The sequence below is a fragment of the Amblyraja radiata genome, chromosome 14 (genome assembly GCF_010909765.2).
Source record: "Amblyraja radiata isolate CabotCenter1 chromosome 14, sAmbRad1.1.pri, whole genome shotgun sequence".
In the NCBI taxonomy this organism is placed as follows: domain Eukaryota; kingdom Metazoa; phylum Chordata; class Chondrichthyes; order Rajiformes; family Rajidae; genus Amblyraja; species Amblyraja radiata.
The window spans coordinates 31,466,095-31,481,870 of NC_045969.1; the positions used below are offsets into that span (position 1 = coordinate 31,466,095).

The following is a 15,776-nucleotide window of genomic DNA, read 5'->3' on the forward strand; positions in this document are numbered from 1 at the left end:
GCATTTATATAAATGTTATTTTTACAGGCTGCGGGTTCTCCAAAGTGTGAGACATTTGAGATCCTGATATAATATTTCTTAACGCCAAATATTTGTTGATCACAAGAGCTTTCATTGGTATAGGACCTTTAATATAGCAAGATATATCCCAAGGCGGCAGATGGGGGCATAGTCAAAATTTGACCACAAACTCGGAAGGAAATATTAGGCAGTGAACAAAATGTTGGACAAAGATGTGGGTTTGGAGGAGCGTTCAAAGGAAGAGAGAGAGGCACAGGGTTAGGGAGGAAATTCCAGAGGATAAGGTTTTGGCAGCCCACTAACCGATTGACTGACATACAGGAAACAGGCGGAGAGATACTGTTTATATCTAGAAATAAACCATTCAGTCAGCCCGTTACACTCCCAAACAACTTTGCTTTGCACACTCATTATTTTAATATGTACACACTTTTTAAGTGGGGCGCCTTACAGCGCCAGGCACCCGGTTTGATCTTGACTACGTGTGTTGTATGTATGAGGTTTATACGTTCTCCCTGTTAGTTTTTGTCCGGGTGTTCCGGTTTCATGTTCATAAGTCATAAGAGCGGAATTAGGTCAATCAAGTCTAGTCCGCCATTCAATTATGGCTGATCTATTTTTCCCTCTCAACCCCATTCTCCTGCTTTCTCCCCATAACCCCTCCACAGCCATCTGTCTACTCTAAGGTCTTGTAAAATAGTGCAGTAACCAGGGTAATGGATTGCACTAAAGGTTTAATACATTTTCTCCTGCCAAAACAGCCCTGTATTTGAGCCATAAAGAACGGATGCAATTCTGTAACTTTGGACAGAAGTTGTTTCTGATTTATTTTTTTTTACTTCGTATAACGGTAATGCGAAACCAAACAGGACCCTGCAATGTTGGAACCGTTTCAGCCAAAAGATTCACGACCTTGAATTATCCTGGCTGCCCTCCTCTAATTCTTAATGCCACTCTGTCCCACGGACATGCCGAACACTCTGTATTAACTTGCTGTGCACATTGGTTCTCCAAGTTTAGAAGTTTGGAATCCCATAATCTTTTGGCATTTTAATCAGTCCAGCTGTATGTTAATAGAATCTACTATTACATCCCAGCCTTTAGGCAGTGGAATCACAATGTGCTTACACATCATAGTGTAATGACATTAGAATGCCTTTTGGATCCTGGGATAATTTAGTTATACAGTGTGGAAACAGGCCCTTCGGCCCAACATGTCCCATCTACGCTCGTCCCACATGCCTGCGTTTGGCCCATATCACTCGAAACCTGTCCAATCCATGTACCTGTCCAATTGTTTCTTAAACAGCAGTGACTAGTGGGGTGCCGCAAGGCTCAGTACTGGGACCCCAGTTATTTACAATATATATTAACGATTTAGTTGAAGGAATTAAATGTTACATCTCCAAGTTTGCGGATGACACAAAGCTGGGTGGCATGTGTGAGCTGTGAGGAGGATGCTATGAGGCTGCAGGATGACTTGGATAGGTTGGGTGAGTGGGCAGATGCATGGCAGATGTAGTATAATGTGGATAAATGTGAGGTTATCCACTTTGGTGGCAAGAACAAGAAGGCAGATTATTATCTGAATGGTGTCATGTTAGGAAAATAGGAGGTGCAACGAGACCTGGATGTCCTTGTACATCAGTCACTGAAAGTGAACATGCAGGTACAGCAGGCAGTGAAGAAAGCAAATGGCATGTTGGCCTTCAGAGCGAGAGGATTTGAGTATAGGAGCAAGGAGGTCCTACTACTGGTGTACAGGGTCCTGGTGAGAACACACCTGAGGTATGTGCAGTTTTGGTCTCCTAACTTGAACAAGGACATTCTTGTTTTTGAAGGAGTGCAGCATAGGTTCACCAGGTCAATTTCCGGGATGGTGGGACTGACATGATGAAAGAATGGATCGACTGGGCTTATATTCACTGGAATTTAGAAGGATGAGAGGGTATCTTATAGAAACATAACATTCTTAAGGGATTGGACAGGCTAGATGCAGGAAATATGTTCCCGATGTTGGGGGAGTCAGAACCAGCGGTCACACTTTAAGAATCAGGGGTAGGCCATTTAGGACTGAGATGAGGAAAAACGTTTTCACCTAGAGAGTTGTAAATTTGAGGAATTCTCTGCCATAGAAGGCAGTGGAGGTTGTATTCAAGAGAGAGTTAGATATAGCTCTTAGGGCTAACGGAATCAAGTGATATGTTGAGAAAGCAGGAACAGGGTACTGATTCTGGATGATCAGCCATGATCATATTGAATGGCAGTGCTGGCTCGAAAGGCCAAAAGGCCTATTCCTGCACCTATTTTCTATGTTTCTAAACATTGCGATACTACCTGCCTCAACTACCTCCTCCAGCAGCTCGTTCCATACACCCACCACCCACTGAGGGGAAAAAGCTGCCCCTCAGGTTCCTATTAAATCTTTCCTCCCTCACCCTAAACCTACTGTCTGTATGTCCTCTGGTTCTTGATTCCCCAACTCTGGGTAAGTGACTGTGTGTCTACCTGATCTATTCATAATTTTGTACACCTCTATAAAGATCAATTGGTCTTAAAATTGATCATTATTGGCTCTAGATTATACATGTACAGTACATTATAATTAAAAAATTATACTGCAGATAATGTTCCTGAAAATGTATTAACGGTTATTTTTTTAGAGATACGGAACGTAAATATGCCTATCGGCCCACCGAGTCCATGCCGACCAGCGATCACCCCATACACTAGCACTATTCTACACACTAGGGACCATTTACAATTTACAGAAGCCAATTAACCTTCAAACTTGTATATCTTTGGGATGTGAGAGGAAACCGGAGCACCCAGAGAAAGCCCACGCAGTCACAGGGAGAACATGCAAACTCCGAACACAGCACAGACAGGATTGATCCGGGTCTCCGGTGGAGGCAGCAACTCCACCTCTGCGCCACTGTGCCGCCATAGGAAATGCTTCTCCCAGACATGACAGGCAACAAATTAGGCGACATTCTTCCATGGAAGGCATAATGCATGGTCAGAGATATTTATCTATATTTCACTTCTTTATATTTAACACAAGCTGCCACAGTGAAGCAGACTCCAATAATAGTGGAGACATCTAGGACAGACACACACATACCTATATGTATGTTTCTTATGTTACACCAAGAACGGTTCAACATAAATTCCTGTGCACATTCTTGCATTGAGAAAATATATTAATTATTTGTTTAAAACACATCTAAGAGCCTCAGCATGTTGAGAATCTGCAGTTTTTATCATGTTAATAGTTCTTATATTCATTTAAAAATATTAATTGCAAAAGCTTCGAACAAGAAAATTATAAACAGTTTTTGGTTTGTCAGCAGCATAAATGTGGTAACACTGTGTACTGCCGAGGTGTGGTCTGCTGTATGATTTTACTGGGTTGTGTGCAAAACAAAGCATTTCACTGTACCTAGGTCCATGTGACAATAAAATATCATTGATCATTGAATCATTGAAAGTTAAATTCTTGTTTCCAATAACAAAAGTGACCTTGAATATACAATGATGCTTTGAATTTAAATTTTCTGGTTTATATTTGTTATAGAACGCTGGGTTTATCTGCTACATACATAGTGCAATGTTTTGTGTTGGGTCATGTCTTGGTCAAACAGTTACAGACAGCATTACCTATCAACTAGAACCAAGGCAGAGTAAGAATATATTTAGATTAGATTTTGTTACCGTAGGTTAAATTAGATTAGATTAGATATGAGATGAGCATGGTAACTCGGCCCACGGAGTCCATGCCAGCCATCGATCTCCTGTTCACACTAGTGCTATACTATCCTACTTTGCATACAAGGGACAATTTTACAAATTAACTTACCACATCCCGCCGTCTTTGGGATGTGGGAGGAAACCAGAGCACCTGGAGTAAACCCACACAGCCACAGGGAGAATGTGCAAACTCCACACACAGACAGCACCTGAGGTCAGGATCGAACCCAGGTCTCTGGCGCTGTGAGGCAACAGCTGTGTCACTGTCCCTAATGTTTAAAATTAAAATCATGCAGTTAATATGACTGGCATTAAAACTGCCCTCTCAATACAAAGACCTCCTAACTGCAGCACATGCATGGTCTAATTGTGGTTTGCATTCTTCAGTAACCATTGTCAAAGAAACATCCAGTAGTTTTGCATTGGGAGATCTGAAAAGTGTGGACTTGTAAAACATTGGAGGGCACTAATGTGCAAATGTCACGTATTGATCAATACGGGTCTCTGGTGCTGTGAGGCAACGGCTCTACCAGCTGCGTCATTGTGCCACCTTATTACAACAACGTTACAAAACACAAAGTGCTGAGGGAACTCAGCAGGTCAGTCAGCATCTGTGGAGGGAAAGGACAGATGATGTTTCGGTTGGGGACCCTTCTTCAGTCTGGTCCTTCCTCAACCCAAAACGTTGCCGATCCATTCCCTCCACAGATGTTGCCTGACCCACTGAGTTCCTCCCGCACCTTGTGTTTGCATCTTGTGTATCTCTCTCAACATTTCAATCACATTTAATCAGCTGCAAAATGTGTCCAGTTGATCTTAGGTGTTGAGAAGAGCAGTGTAAATTCAAGCTTGTTATGATCACAGGAAAATGATGAAACTGCGATTAAAAAAATAAGCAGAGTAAGATTTATAAATCAGTTGTCTTTCATTTTTAAATCTGTTTTTACTTTGATCGTTAGGAGAATTTGAATTCATTTCAAGTATTTCTCTCAAATAACACTTATATCTGTTTTAAAATACCTTTGAACATATAGAATTATTTTGTTCACATTGTTGATAAATGAAGATTACAGATCAATGATTAGTCATCATCGTCATCATCATCATCATCATCATCGTCATCATCATTGTCATCGTCATCATCATTGTCATCATCATCATCATCATCATCTTCATCATCATCATCGTCATCATCATTGTCATCATCATCATCTTCATCATCTTCATCATCATCATCATCATCTTCCGTATTAACCTTTCCTGAGAGAACGTCTAGAAGCCATTCTTCCAGTTCCTCAGCTGATGGTAGGTCATCATCATCTTTAATGTCCATCCAGATACTATCGGCCTTTAGGCATCAAAACAATAATGTCACTGTGTTAATGGACAACTAATGGTGGATAGATCAGGTGAGTCACAAATACCATAGCATCATGGAGGACAGTAATAGGCCCTTCGGCCCATCGAGTCCACACTGACCATCGATCATACTAGTTCTATGTCATACCACTTTTTCATCCACTCCTACCAACAACTAGAGAGCAGTCCTGAGCTCATATCTTCCTTATTAAAGACCCTCGGACTATCTTTGATCGGACTTTACTGTACTTTATCTTACAGAAACGTTATTCATATTATCCCCTTTATCATGTATCTGTACACTGTGGATGGCTCACACCGACCAAGATCCCCCATCTATACTAATATTTCCTGTCTGCATTTGGCCTATATCCCTCAAGTTTTTTCTATCCATGTATCTGTGCAAACGCAAAGGGGCGGCACAGTGGCGCAGAGGTAGAGTTGCTGCCTTACAGCGCCAGAGACCCGGATTCGATCCTGACTACGGGTGCTGTCTGTACGGAGTTTGTACCTTGGGTTTTCTCCGGGTGCTTCGGTTTCCTCCCACACGCAAAAAGACGTGCAGCTTTATCAGTTGCAAATTGTAAATTGTCCCTAATTTCTAGAATAGAGCTAGTGTACAGGGTGATCATTCATCGGCGTGGGCCGAAGGGCCTGTTTCCACGGCGTATCTCTAAAGCCTCTAAATGCTGTTACCGTGCCCGCCTCAACTACCTCCTCTGGCATCTCATTCTAGATAAATGTTTCTGAAAAATACACTCCATTATAAAGCCAACCATAAGTAGTTCTGCAAATGTTACATTAAATGGTACATTAAATTAGCTCATGAATAAATACACCAGGTAAACAGAGAAGATTTAAGGCAACATTTATAGCTCCTTCTGATAGCTTGAGCAAACACGATGTTTGGTGTTTGGCTGTTTGGTAATATTTTTTTGATTTTATTATCTGTTTAGGAAGATGATTAATATCATAGATAACTATTACTAGTCAAAGTTGAATATCAATGACACCTTCCCTACATAATGTCCCAAAAGCAAATTCAAACCTCTTCTCTTGTGCTCCGATATTAGTTTAGTGTAGTTTAGAGATACAGTGCAGAAACAGGCCCTTTGGCCCACCAAGTCCACGCCGGCCAGCTATCTCCGCACACTAATACTACCCTAGGGTCAATTTACAATTTTACCAAGCCAATTAATCTACAAACCTATACTTCTTCGGAGTGTGGAAGGAAACCAGAGCACCCAAAGAAAACCCAGGCAGGTCACGGGGAGAACATACAAACTCCATACAGCCAGCATCCATAGTCAGGATCGAACATGGATTTCTGACACTGTAAGGCAGCAACTCTACTGCAGTGCCATCGTGCCGGTAATGAATAGAAGATTCACTGAAAGGTATAAATGAGCATATATGCTTCCTTGCACACTGAAGCTATTACATCTATAAGTCATGTAGTCACAAAGTTATACAGCATGGAAACAGGCCATTCGTCCCACCTTGTCTATGCCGACCAAGTGGCTTTCTCAGCTCGTTCCATTTACCTGCATTTGATCCATATCCCTCTAAACCCTTCCATTCCAAATATCTGTCCAAATGCCTTTTAAACGTTGTAATTGTTTGCACTTTGATAGCTTCTTCTGACAGCCCTTTCCAGATTGTTTTATGCTCTGAGTGAAAAAGATGCCCCTGGGATTTCTCTTAAATCTCTCCGCTCTCACTTTAATGATTTTAGCATCCTCCACCCCGTGAAAAAGCCTGTGAGCGTTCATATTATCCATGCTCCTCATGATCATGTACACCTCAATAAGGTCGCCACTCAACCTCCTGTGCTCCAAAGAAAAAAGTACCAGCCTATCCAACCTCTCCCTATAACTCAAACCCGCAAGCCCAGATAACACCCTGGTGAATCTCTTCTGCTCTTTTTTTTAACTTAATAACATCCTTCCTCTAGCTGGGCGACCAGAACTGCACACACTAAGTCTACATGGATGAAGGAATTGAAAAAGATCAGACACATAATCAAATAGAGACTCGTGTACAGTGATACTTTTTGATAGGTAGATGGTTTTGCGAGGAATGGAGGGATTTGGATTACGTGCAGGCAGAGAAGAATTGATCATGTTCAGCACAGACATTGTGGGCCAAAGGGCCTTTTCCTGTGATGTACCGTTCTATGTTAGATGTATGTAATCCATAAGTGAATTTCTAATGATAATAATGCATAGTGATGTTCATGCACAAAATCACAATCAGGTCCAGGCATAAATGCGTATACGTATAAATACATAATGCATAAATGCATATACCTGCCTTGCATCCCTGCTGAGAACTATATTCTGCACTCTGTATCTTCTCCCTTCCTCTACCTTTTGAAATTTGACTTGATTAAGTTTGACTTGATTGTACGGTATGTCTGATCTGTTTGGACAGCATGCAAAACAAAACTTTTCACTGTACCTCATTAGACGTCACAATAAACACCTAAATCTAATCCCACAGATCATGGCAAAACATACCTGCGTTAACAAAAAGATAGGAAGCGTAAGGTTGGACTTTGATGACTCTACTTACATCGGTGACATTCACCACTCCAATCTGGGGCCTATGGAGATCAATCTTGAAGGTTTTCTCCCAGTAAGTAAACAACTGAAATAATCATAAAAGATCAAATTACTGCCACAGAGCCGTCTGTAGTGCATTTAATATTAATTGCTGCGTGACATTTCTACTCACCAGAGGGAAGTCATCTGGGTCTATCCACACAATGCTCAGGTCTGGATTGTTTGTGTTTTCTCGTGCTACTTCTTTTAAGATTGTCAGAAATTCATAGCCGTCTGTGAAACAATAAAACTTCCCAATTATTCTCATGGATGAAACCACAGTTTCTTAACCAAGTAAACAGTTCATGGAGACACAACGAACTGCAGATGCTGGAATCTCGAGCAAAACCCAAAGTGCTGTAGGAACTCAGTGGGTCGGTCAGACAGCATCTGTGGAGGGAATGGAAAGGCAATGTTTCAGGTCGGGTCCCTCCTTGATCCATGGAAATCAATTCCACCATGGAGTGGTAGAGCCGTTGCATTACCACGCAAGAGACCCGGGTTCAATCCTAACCTTGGATGCTGTCTGTGTGGAATTTGCACATTCACCCTTTGACCACATGGGTTTCCTCCGGGTGCTCGGGTCTCCTCCCACATCCCAAAGACGTGCAGGTTTGTAGGTTAATTGGGCCTCTGTAAATTACCCCTTAGGTGTGGGGAGTGGATAAGAAAGTGGGATAATATAGAACTCGTGTGAAGGGATGATCGATGATTGGCATGGACATGGTGGGCTGAAGGGCCTGTTTCTGCACTGTTTCTCTAAAGTAAAGTAAAATAGCTAAGTTCTATGGACTGTGTCTTTGATTGTACTTTGATTTTTGCACAAATAAAGTTATCTATTAATATGGTTATTAATTTATTGACTATTATATATTTCATCTGCGTGCTATTGCTGTCAAGAGTCAAGAATGTTTCATTGTCATGTGTACTGAAAACAGAACAGTGAAATTCTCACATGCAGCAGTATTACAATTCTATAAATGTAGGCATGTTACGGGCTTGTTAAGCTGTAGCAAACAAGAACATAATTGTTCCATTGCCAATGAATATGACAATTAAACATGAGAAAGAACATAAGTAGAAGCAGGGGTGAGCTATTTAGACCCTAATACTTATAATGCATTATAAGGACCTTTCTTCAGACTGATTGGGGGGGGAGGAGGAGGAGGAAAGCATGAAGAGAGGAGGGGCAGGACAAAGCATGGCAGGTGATCACAGCTGAGGGAGGTTTTTGATAGGCAGATGGTTGGAACAAAGGCTTGAGGATAAAAAGGCCATCACTTGTGTCCTGTTTGTTTGTAAACCAGCTTCTGCAGTTCCTTGTTTCTACTTCTTTCGGTTTAGGTTTAGGTTTACTAGTGTCACGTGTTGCGAGGTACAGAGAAAAGCTTTGTTTTAGTCTAGTTTAGTTTAGTTTAGAGATACAACGTGGAAACAGTGCCCTTCGGCCAACCGAGTCCACGCCGACCAGCGATCCCCGTACACTAGCACTATCCTACACACTACGGCCAATTTACAATTTTTGCCAAAGCCAATTAGCCTACAAACCTGTACATATTTGGAATGTGGGAGGAAACCAGAGCACACGGGGAAAACCCACGCGGTCACAGGGAGAACGTGCAAACTCCGTACAGACAATAGACACCAGCACCCATAGTCAGGGTCAAACTTAGGTCTCTGGCGTAGTAAGGCAGCAACTCTACCGCTGCGCCACTGGGCCGCCCTTGCATGCTGTCCAAATTCAGTTCAAATAATACTATCTTATCTTTTATCTTGATACCAATTTTCTGCATTAACCTTCAACTTCAACATTGGCCAAACCGAAAGAAAATAATATTTTGCAGGGCCAAATAGTTTTGAACCAAGTATTTCCGAATCTCCTGGGCAGTTTACAGCTTGGGTGGAATCATGTTGCAAAAACTCCAGCAGTGTGTGATTTCCACCTCCCCCACTTCCAGTTGCTGTTCCCAGCTATGTCCAGTCAAGACAGAGTATGTCAGCTGAAGACCAAAATACTTTGTATTTTAAAAATAGGGAATCTCAGTATTTATTACCCTTCCTTGCAGGCATGAGAACAGTTTCCAATCCTCTCACTGAGTTGGAAGTACACCAATGTCTCAATGTCAAGTGTTGCTATGCTGATTATGCAAAAAAAAGATAATATGTACCTATCTTTAGTGCTGCATTTGTCCATCAGTCCACCATTGGGGTGGCGCAGTGGTAGAATTGCTGCCTGACAGCGCCAGAGACCCGGGTTCAATCCTGACATTGGGTACAGTCTGTATGGAGTTTTATAGGTTCTCCCTGTGACCGCGTGGGTTTTCCCTGGGTGCTCTGGCTTCCTCCCAAGCTCCAAGGACACACAGGTTTGTAGATTAATTAGTATGGGGATGTGAAAAAACCTTTCACCACATCACATACTTTCGCCTCATGTCATAAAACATGATGCCTTGCCTGGGTCGCCGCGCTGGATCGACGCGCTGGAGCTCCGGTGAGCTGTGACCGCCGAGATCAACACCTCCGGGCGTGTCTGCGGAGCGGAGCGGGCGGCGCCGACTTCAACATCGGGAGCCTGGGAGCTCCAAACCGGCGCGGCCCTGTCGGCTTCGGAAGCCGCGGTCCCCAGTTAGGAAGCGGCCGTTCCAGGTGGCCCAGCCGCTGAGAGGACTCTCCCGACGCCGGGGCAACAGCACCCGGCCAGAACGGCCAGGAACATCGGGCTTCCATAGAGGCAATAGGCCTGACTTTGGGAGAACTGGGGATGGGGACTGGACATTGTGCCTTCCCCCACAGTGGTAACCATTGTGGGGGGATGATTTTTTGTGTGTAATGTGAATATGTTAGTTTGTGTCCAAGATGGCTGTCGGAAGGGAGAGTGGACGCTGGCGCGGTTTAGCTGCCGCTGCTCTCTCTTCACATTGTGTTTTTGATTTTTTGTCTTTGGAGCGAATTCTGTCTTTAATTTGTGTATTGGTGATGTCCTTATTATTTATTTTACTCCGACTATACGTTTTTTCTCTCTTGTTAATTTCTGTAAGGTGTCCTTGAGACTTTGAAAGGCGCCCGCAAATAAAATTTATTATTATTATTATTATTATAAAACTCGTTATTTAAGAGTCAAGAGTGTTTTATTGTCATTGGGCCTGGACAGGACAATGAAATTCTTACTTGCTGCAGCACAACAGAATATGTGAATATGTAAACATTGTACATAATGGGGGGGGGAAACGAAAAAGTTCAATAAATAACAAATATAGTGCAAATAACAAATAATAATAGTCTTTTGCAGATCAGAGCTCAGAGCTTATTCGTTGTGCTTAATAGCCTGAGTCAGGGTTGGGTCAGGATTGAAGAAGGGTCCTGCCCGAAATGTCACCCATCCTTTTTCTCCAGAGATGCTGCCAGACCCATTGAATTACTCCAGCACTTTGTATCTATCTAAGGGAGTGTGGGATTAAATAACGAGTTTTATGATATGAGGTGAAAGTATGTGATGTGGTGAAAGGTCTTTTCACATCCCCAGACTTAATGTTTGGCTTTAAATATATTTACCAGGATCTTCTTCCTCAGCAAAAGCCACAATTTGAATCCCATCCATGTCGTCCTCCTGCACAGAATACAGATCACAAATTAGTGTTGCACTGTAAAGAATGTATAGAGATTTCTTAACAAAAAAATAAAAATTGCTTCCATTTATACAAGTTCCCCAGTTGCTCTGTTCTTTGCTGTGGGGTCACCTTTGTCCATGCTGTTTGTTTAGTCTAGTTTAGTTTAGGGGAGTAGTTTAGTTCAGGGAGTAGTTTAGTTTAGTTTAGAGATACAGCATGGAAACAAGCCCTTCGGCCCACCAAGTCCACGCCGACCATCGATCACCCATTCACACTAGTATATGTTATCCCACTTTCTCATCCACTCCCTCCATGCCAGGGGCAATTCACAGTCCAATTAACCCACAAACTCTTGACAACTTGTTTTATACTTGTTCAATGTGCCAAAATTCTACCCAGAAAATTAAGCCTCATGATCTAAAAATAACTGTGATCTACCGACACAGAATTAAGAGTGCTAGAAACATAGAAACATAGCAATAATAGATGCAGGAGTAGGCCATTTGGCCCTTTGATCCAGTACCGTCATTCAATATGATCATGGCTGATCATCTAAAAAGTGCCCCGTTCCTGCTTTTGCCCATATCCCTTGATTCCTTCAGCCCAAAGAGCTAAATCTAACTCTCTTGAAACCATCCAGTGAATTGGCCTCCATTGCCTTCTGTGGCAGAGAATTCCACAGAATCACAACTCTCTGGCTGAAAATGTTTTTCCTTATCTCAGTCCAAATTGGCCTACCCTTTATTCTTAAACTGTGACCGCTGGTTCTGGACTTCCCCAACCTCGGGAATCTTTTTCCTGCATCTAGCCTGTCCATTCCTTTAAGAATTGTATATGTTTCTATAAGATTCCCTCTCATCTTTCTAAATTCCAGTGAATGCAAGCCCTGTGGACCCATTCATCATATGTTAGTCCCGCCATACCGGGAATTAACCTGGTGAACCTACGCTGCACTCCCTCATTAGCAATGATGTCCTTCCTCAAATTAGGAGACCAAAATTGCACACAATACTTCAGGTGCAGTGTCACCAGGGCCCTGTACAACAGCAGTGGGACCTCCTTGCTCCTAAACTCAAATCCCCTTGAAATGAAGGCCAACATGCCATTAGTTTTCATCACTGCCTGCTGTACCTGCATGCTTACTTTCAGTGACTGATGTACAAGGTCACCCAGGTGTTGTTGCACCTCTCCTTTTCCTAATCTGACACCATTCAGTAAATAACCTGCCTTCCTGTTCTTTCCACCAAAGTGGATAGCCTCACATTTATTCACGTTATACTGCATCTGCCAGGATCTGCCCACTCACCCAACCTATCCAAGTCACCGTGCTGCCTCACAGCATTATCCTCGCAGCTCACACTGCCACCCAGCTTTGTGTCATCTGCAAACTTGGAGATGTTACATTTAATTCCTTCGTATAAATAGTTAATATACTGTATATTGTAAATAACTGGGATACCAGCACTGAGCCTTGCGGCACCCCACTAGTCACTGCTGGTTCTATACTATTAAGATAGGCTCGGCTTGTACTCGCTAGAATTTAGAAGATTGAGGGGGATCATATAGAAACTTACAAAATGCTTAGATGCAGGAAGATTGTTCCCGATGTTGGGGAAGTCCAGAACAAGGGGTCACAGTTTAAGGATAAGGGGGAAATCTTTTAGGACCGAGATGAGAAAAACATTTTTCACACAGAGAGTGGTGAATCTCTGGAATTCTCTGCCACAGAAGGTGAGGCCAGTTCATTGGCTATATTTAAGAGGGAGTTAGATGTGGCCCTTGTGGCTAAAGAGATCAGGGGGTATGGAGAGAAGGCAGGTACAGGATACTGAGTTGGATGATCAGCCATGATCATATTGAATGGCGGTGCAGGCTCGAAGGGCTGAATGGCCTACTCCTTCACCTATTTGCCATGTTTCTATGTAAGATTATAATATTTTAAATACAGTTCCGCCGATCTGTGGCATCTACTTTAGTTTAGCTTAGGGATACAGCATGGAAATAGGCTCTTCGGTCCACTGAGCCTGCGCCAACCAGTGCTCACCTGTAGACAAGCTTTATCCTACACACTAGGGACAATTTACAGAAACCAAGCCAGCATGTCTTTGGAGTGTGGGAGGAAATCCATGGCGTCACAGGGAGAACGTGCAAACTCCTGAATGTGTAAAGAGGACCCGTAATCACGATTGAACCCTGGTCTGTAAGGGAGAAACTCTATCGCTGCTCTACTGTGCTGCCCTTCATTCACTTAATCTTCTTTGTCACCTCTGGCAACTTGTTCCTCAGTCCACATTGTGTCCATTCCTTTAGCTTTCACATCTTTCTCGCTGGAAAAGTGAATTGACCAGTCTACCACCTTTACCAATTGCTAGATAGGAAATATGCCTTTTGTCTTACCCATGTCTCAAACACGTCTTCCGGACGCAACTTCCTGAGAGTTGATCTGAAAACAGAACAATCACAGTGTCAAAGGCAGGTACTATCCTGCAGCAATAAAGATTGATCAGGCAACATATTCTTGTACACAAAATACTGGAGTAACTCAGCAGGTCAGGCAATATCTCTGGAGAATGTGGATATGTGACATTTCAGATCGGGACCCTTCTCCAGAATGACCCTTCTCCAGTTTCAGGTCTGGACCTTTCTTCAGACATATTCTTACTTTTGCTAGTAAGCATGGAGTCTCACTTAATGTTGATAAACTACCTCACCGCTGCAATAAATAAGATTTTCAGACAATTAGAAAACACATTGTCCAGTTGGAGCAAATGAGGATGATCTAGTTCTTCAGGGCCACCTACTAAGAATGTCGATAAGCCCCACCTTTACTATTTACAGAAGTAAGTACTCAATGGATCATCAGTTCATTCCATGAATGAATGAATGAATGAATGAATGAATGAATGAATGAATGAATGAATGAATGAATGAATACGTTTATTGGCCAAGTATTCACATACAAGGAATTTGCCTTGGTGCTCCGCCCGCAAGTGACAACGACCTATAGTGACAGTTAGGAATGACACATAAAACACTAACCATTATTAATAAAACATTATTGATTAATTGTGAAACACAACTACCAATTATCTAGAAAGGTCCTAACCCGAAATATCGTTGGTCCATTTTCCACCACAGATGCTGCCTGACCCACTGAGTTCCTCCAGCAGTTTGTGTTTTGCCAAAATGCTCAAGAAACTCAGCGGGAAAGGCAGCATCTGTGGATGGAAACTGACTGACGACTGAAGAAGGTCCAGACCCTCCACAGACATTGCCTGGCCCGCTGAGTTCCTCCAGCATGTTGTGTTTTCGCTCAAGATTCCAGCATCTGCAATTCCTGTGACTCAATTATCTACCTTTTGTGTTCTTGAATAAACTCCACGATTTCCTCCTCTGAATGGGGTTTATCGGGAATAGTGATTGAATCACCCATGAAAGGCTCGTAGAAATCCACCTCATTCATCTTCAGTGAAAGTTTCTTTGCAACCTACCCAGGCGGGAATCAGCGTAACAAAGGGAAGAACTGAAAAGATTAAACTTGTACAAAAACCTCATCATAACAAATTGTAAGTTGCCTTTGACATGAATTCATAGCTCATCAAAACAGGAAATCCACTCGAAACAATGTAAAGTGTTTTTTTGATTGAAAAATACAGCATGGAAACAGATCCATCAGCCCATCGAGTCCACGCCGACCATCGATCACCCGTTCACACTACTTCTGTGTTATCCCACTTTCTCATCCACTCCCTACACACCAGGGACAATTTTTTCCAGAGACAGATTTCCCTGTAAACCTGCACATCTTTGGGATGTGGGACGAAACCGGAGGACCTGGAAGAAACCCACGCAGTTCTAGGGAGAACGTGCAAACTCCACACAGACAGCATCCGAGATCAGGATCAAACCTGGTTCTCTGGCGCTGCGAGGCAGTGGCTCTACCTGCTGCGCCACTGTCGCCTCTTCACTTTGATCAATACAAATGTTTAATGTGCCTCAGGGAAATCATGAAAAATCTAAAAGATACATTAAGTCGGGTATATTTAACAATAATGGAAGCTGCAACAGCATTCTCTTCTCTTGAATGTTATCTACATACATATTACTATATCACAACAATTTGTATTTATTACATTTCATACATAGAAAAAAAACATGAAAATATAAGTTTTTAAAATTACATTAAAGAGCAGCTGGTGGCACTGCTGCCTCGCAGCGCCAGGGACTTGGGTTTGATCCTGACCTCAGGTGTTGTCTGTGTGGGATTTGTATGTGTTTCCTGTGACTGCATGGGTTTCCTCTGGGTGCTTCGGTTTCCTCCCACATTCCCAAGCCGTGCAGGTTTGCAGGTTAATTGGCCCTCTGTAAATTGCTCTCCAGTGTGTAGGGAGTGGATGCGTAAGTGGATAACATAGAATTGGTGTGAACGAGTGAT

General features: G+C 42.6%; 1 protein-coding gene across 1 annotated transcript in view; it reads right to left on the reverse strand.

The window, feature by feature from the left end:
• Nucleotides 1-4,677: 4,677 nt before the first annotated feature.
• Nucleotides 4,678-15,776, reverse strand: part of casq2 (calsequestrin 2) — a 29,235-nt gene continuing 18,136 nt past the window's right edge. The window contains exons 6-11 of the mRNA XM_033033010.1: nt 14,698-14,828; nt 13,739-13,784; nt 11,286-11,340; nt 7,867-7,967; nt 7,705-7,779; nt 4,678-5,119 (exon numbers count right to left, since the gene is read on the reverse strand). Coding sequence (XP_032888901.1) covers nt 4,853-5,119; nt 7,705-7,779; nt 7,867-7,967; nt 11,286-11,340; nt 13,739-13,784; nt 14,698-14,828 — 675 coding nt within the window. The 3' untranslated portion in view covers nt 4,678-4,852. The remainder of the gene's footprint in view (nt 5,120-7,704; nt 7,780-7,866; nt 7,968-11,285; nt 11,341-13,738; nt 13,785-14,697; nt 14,829-15,776) is intronic.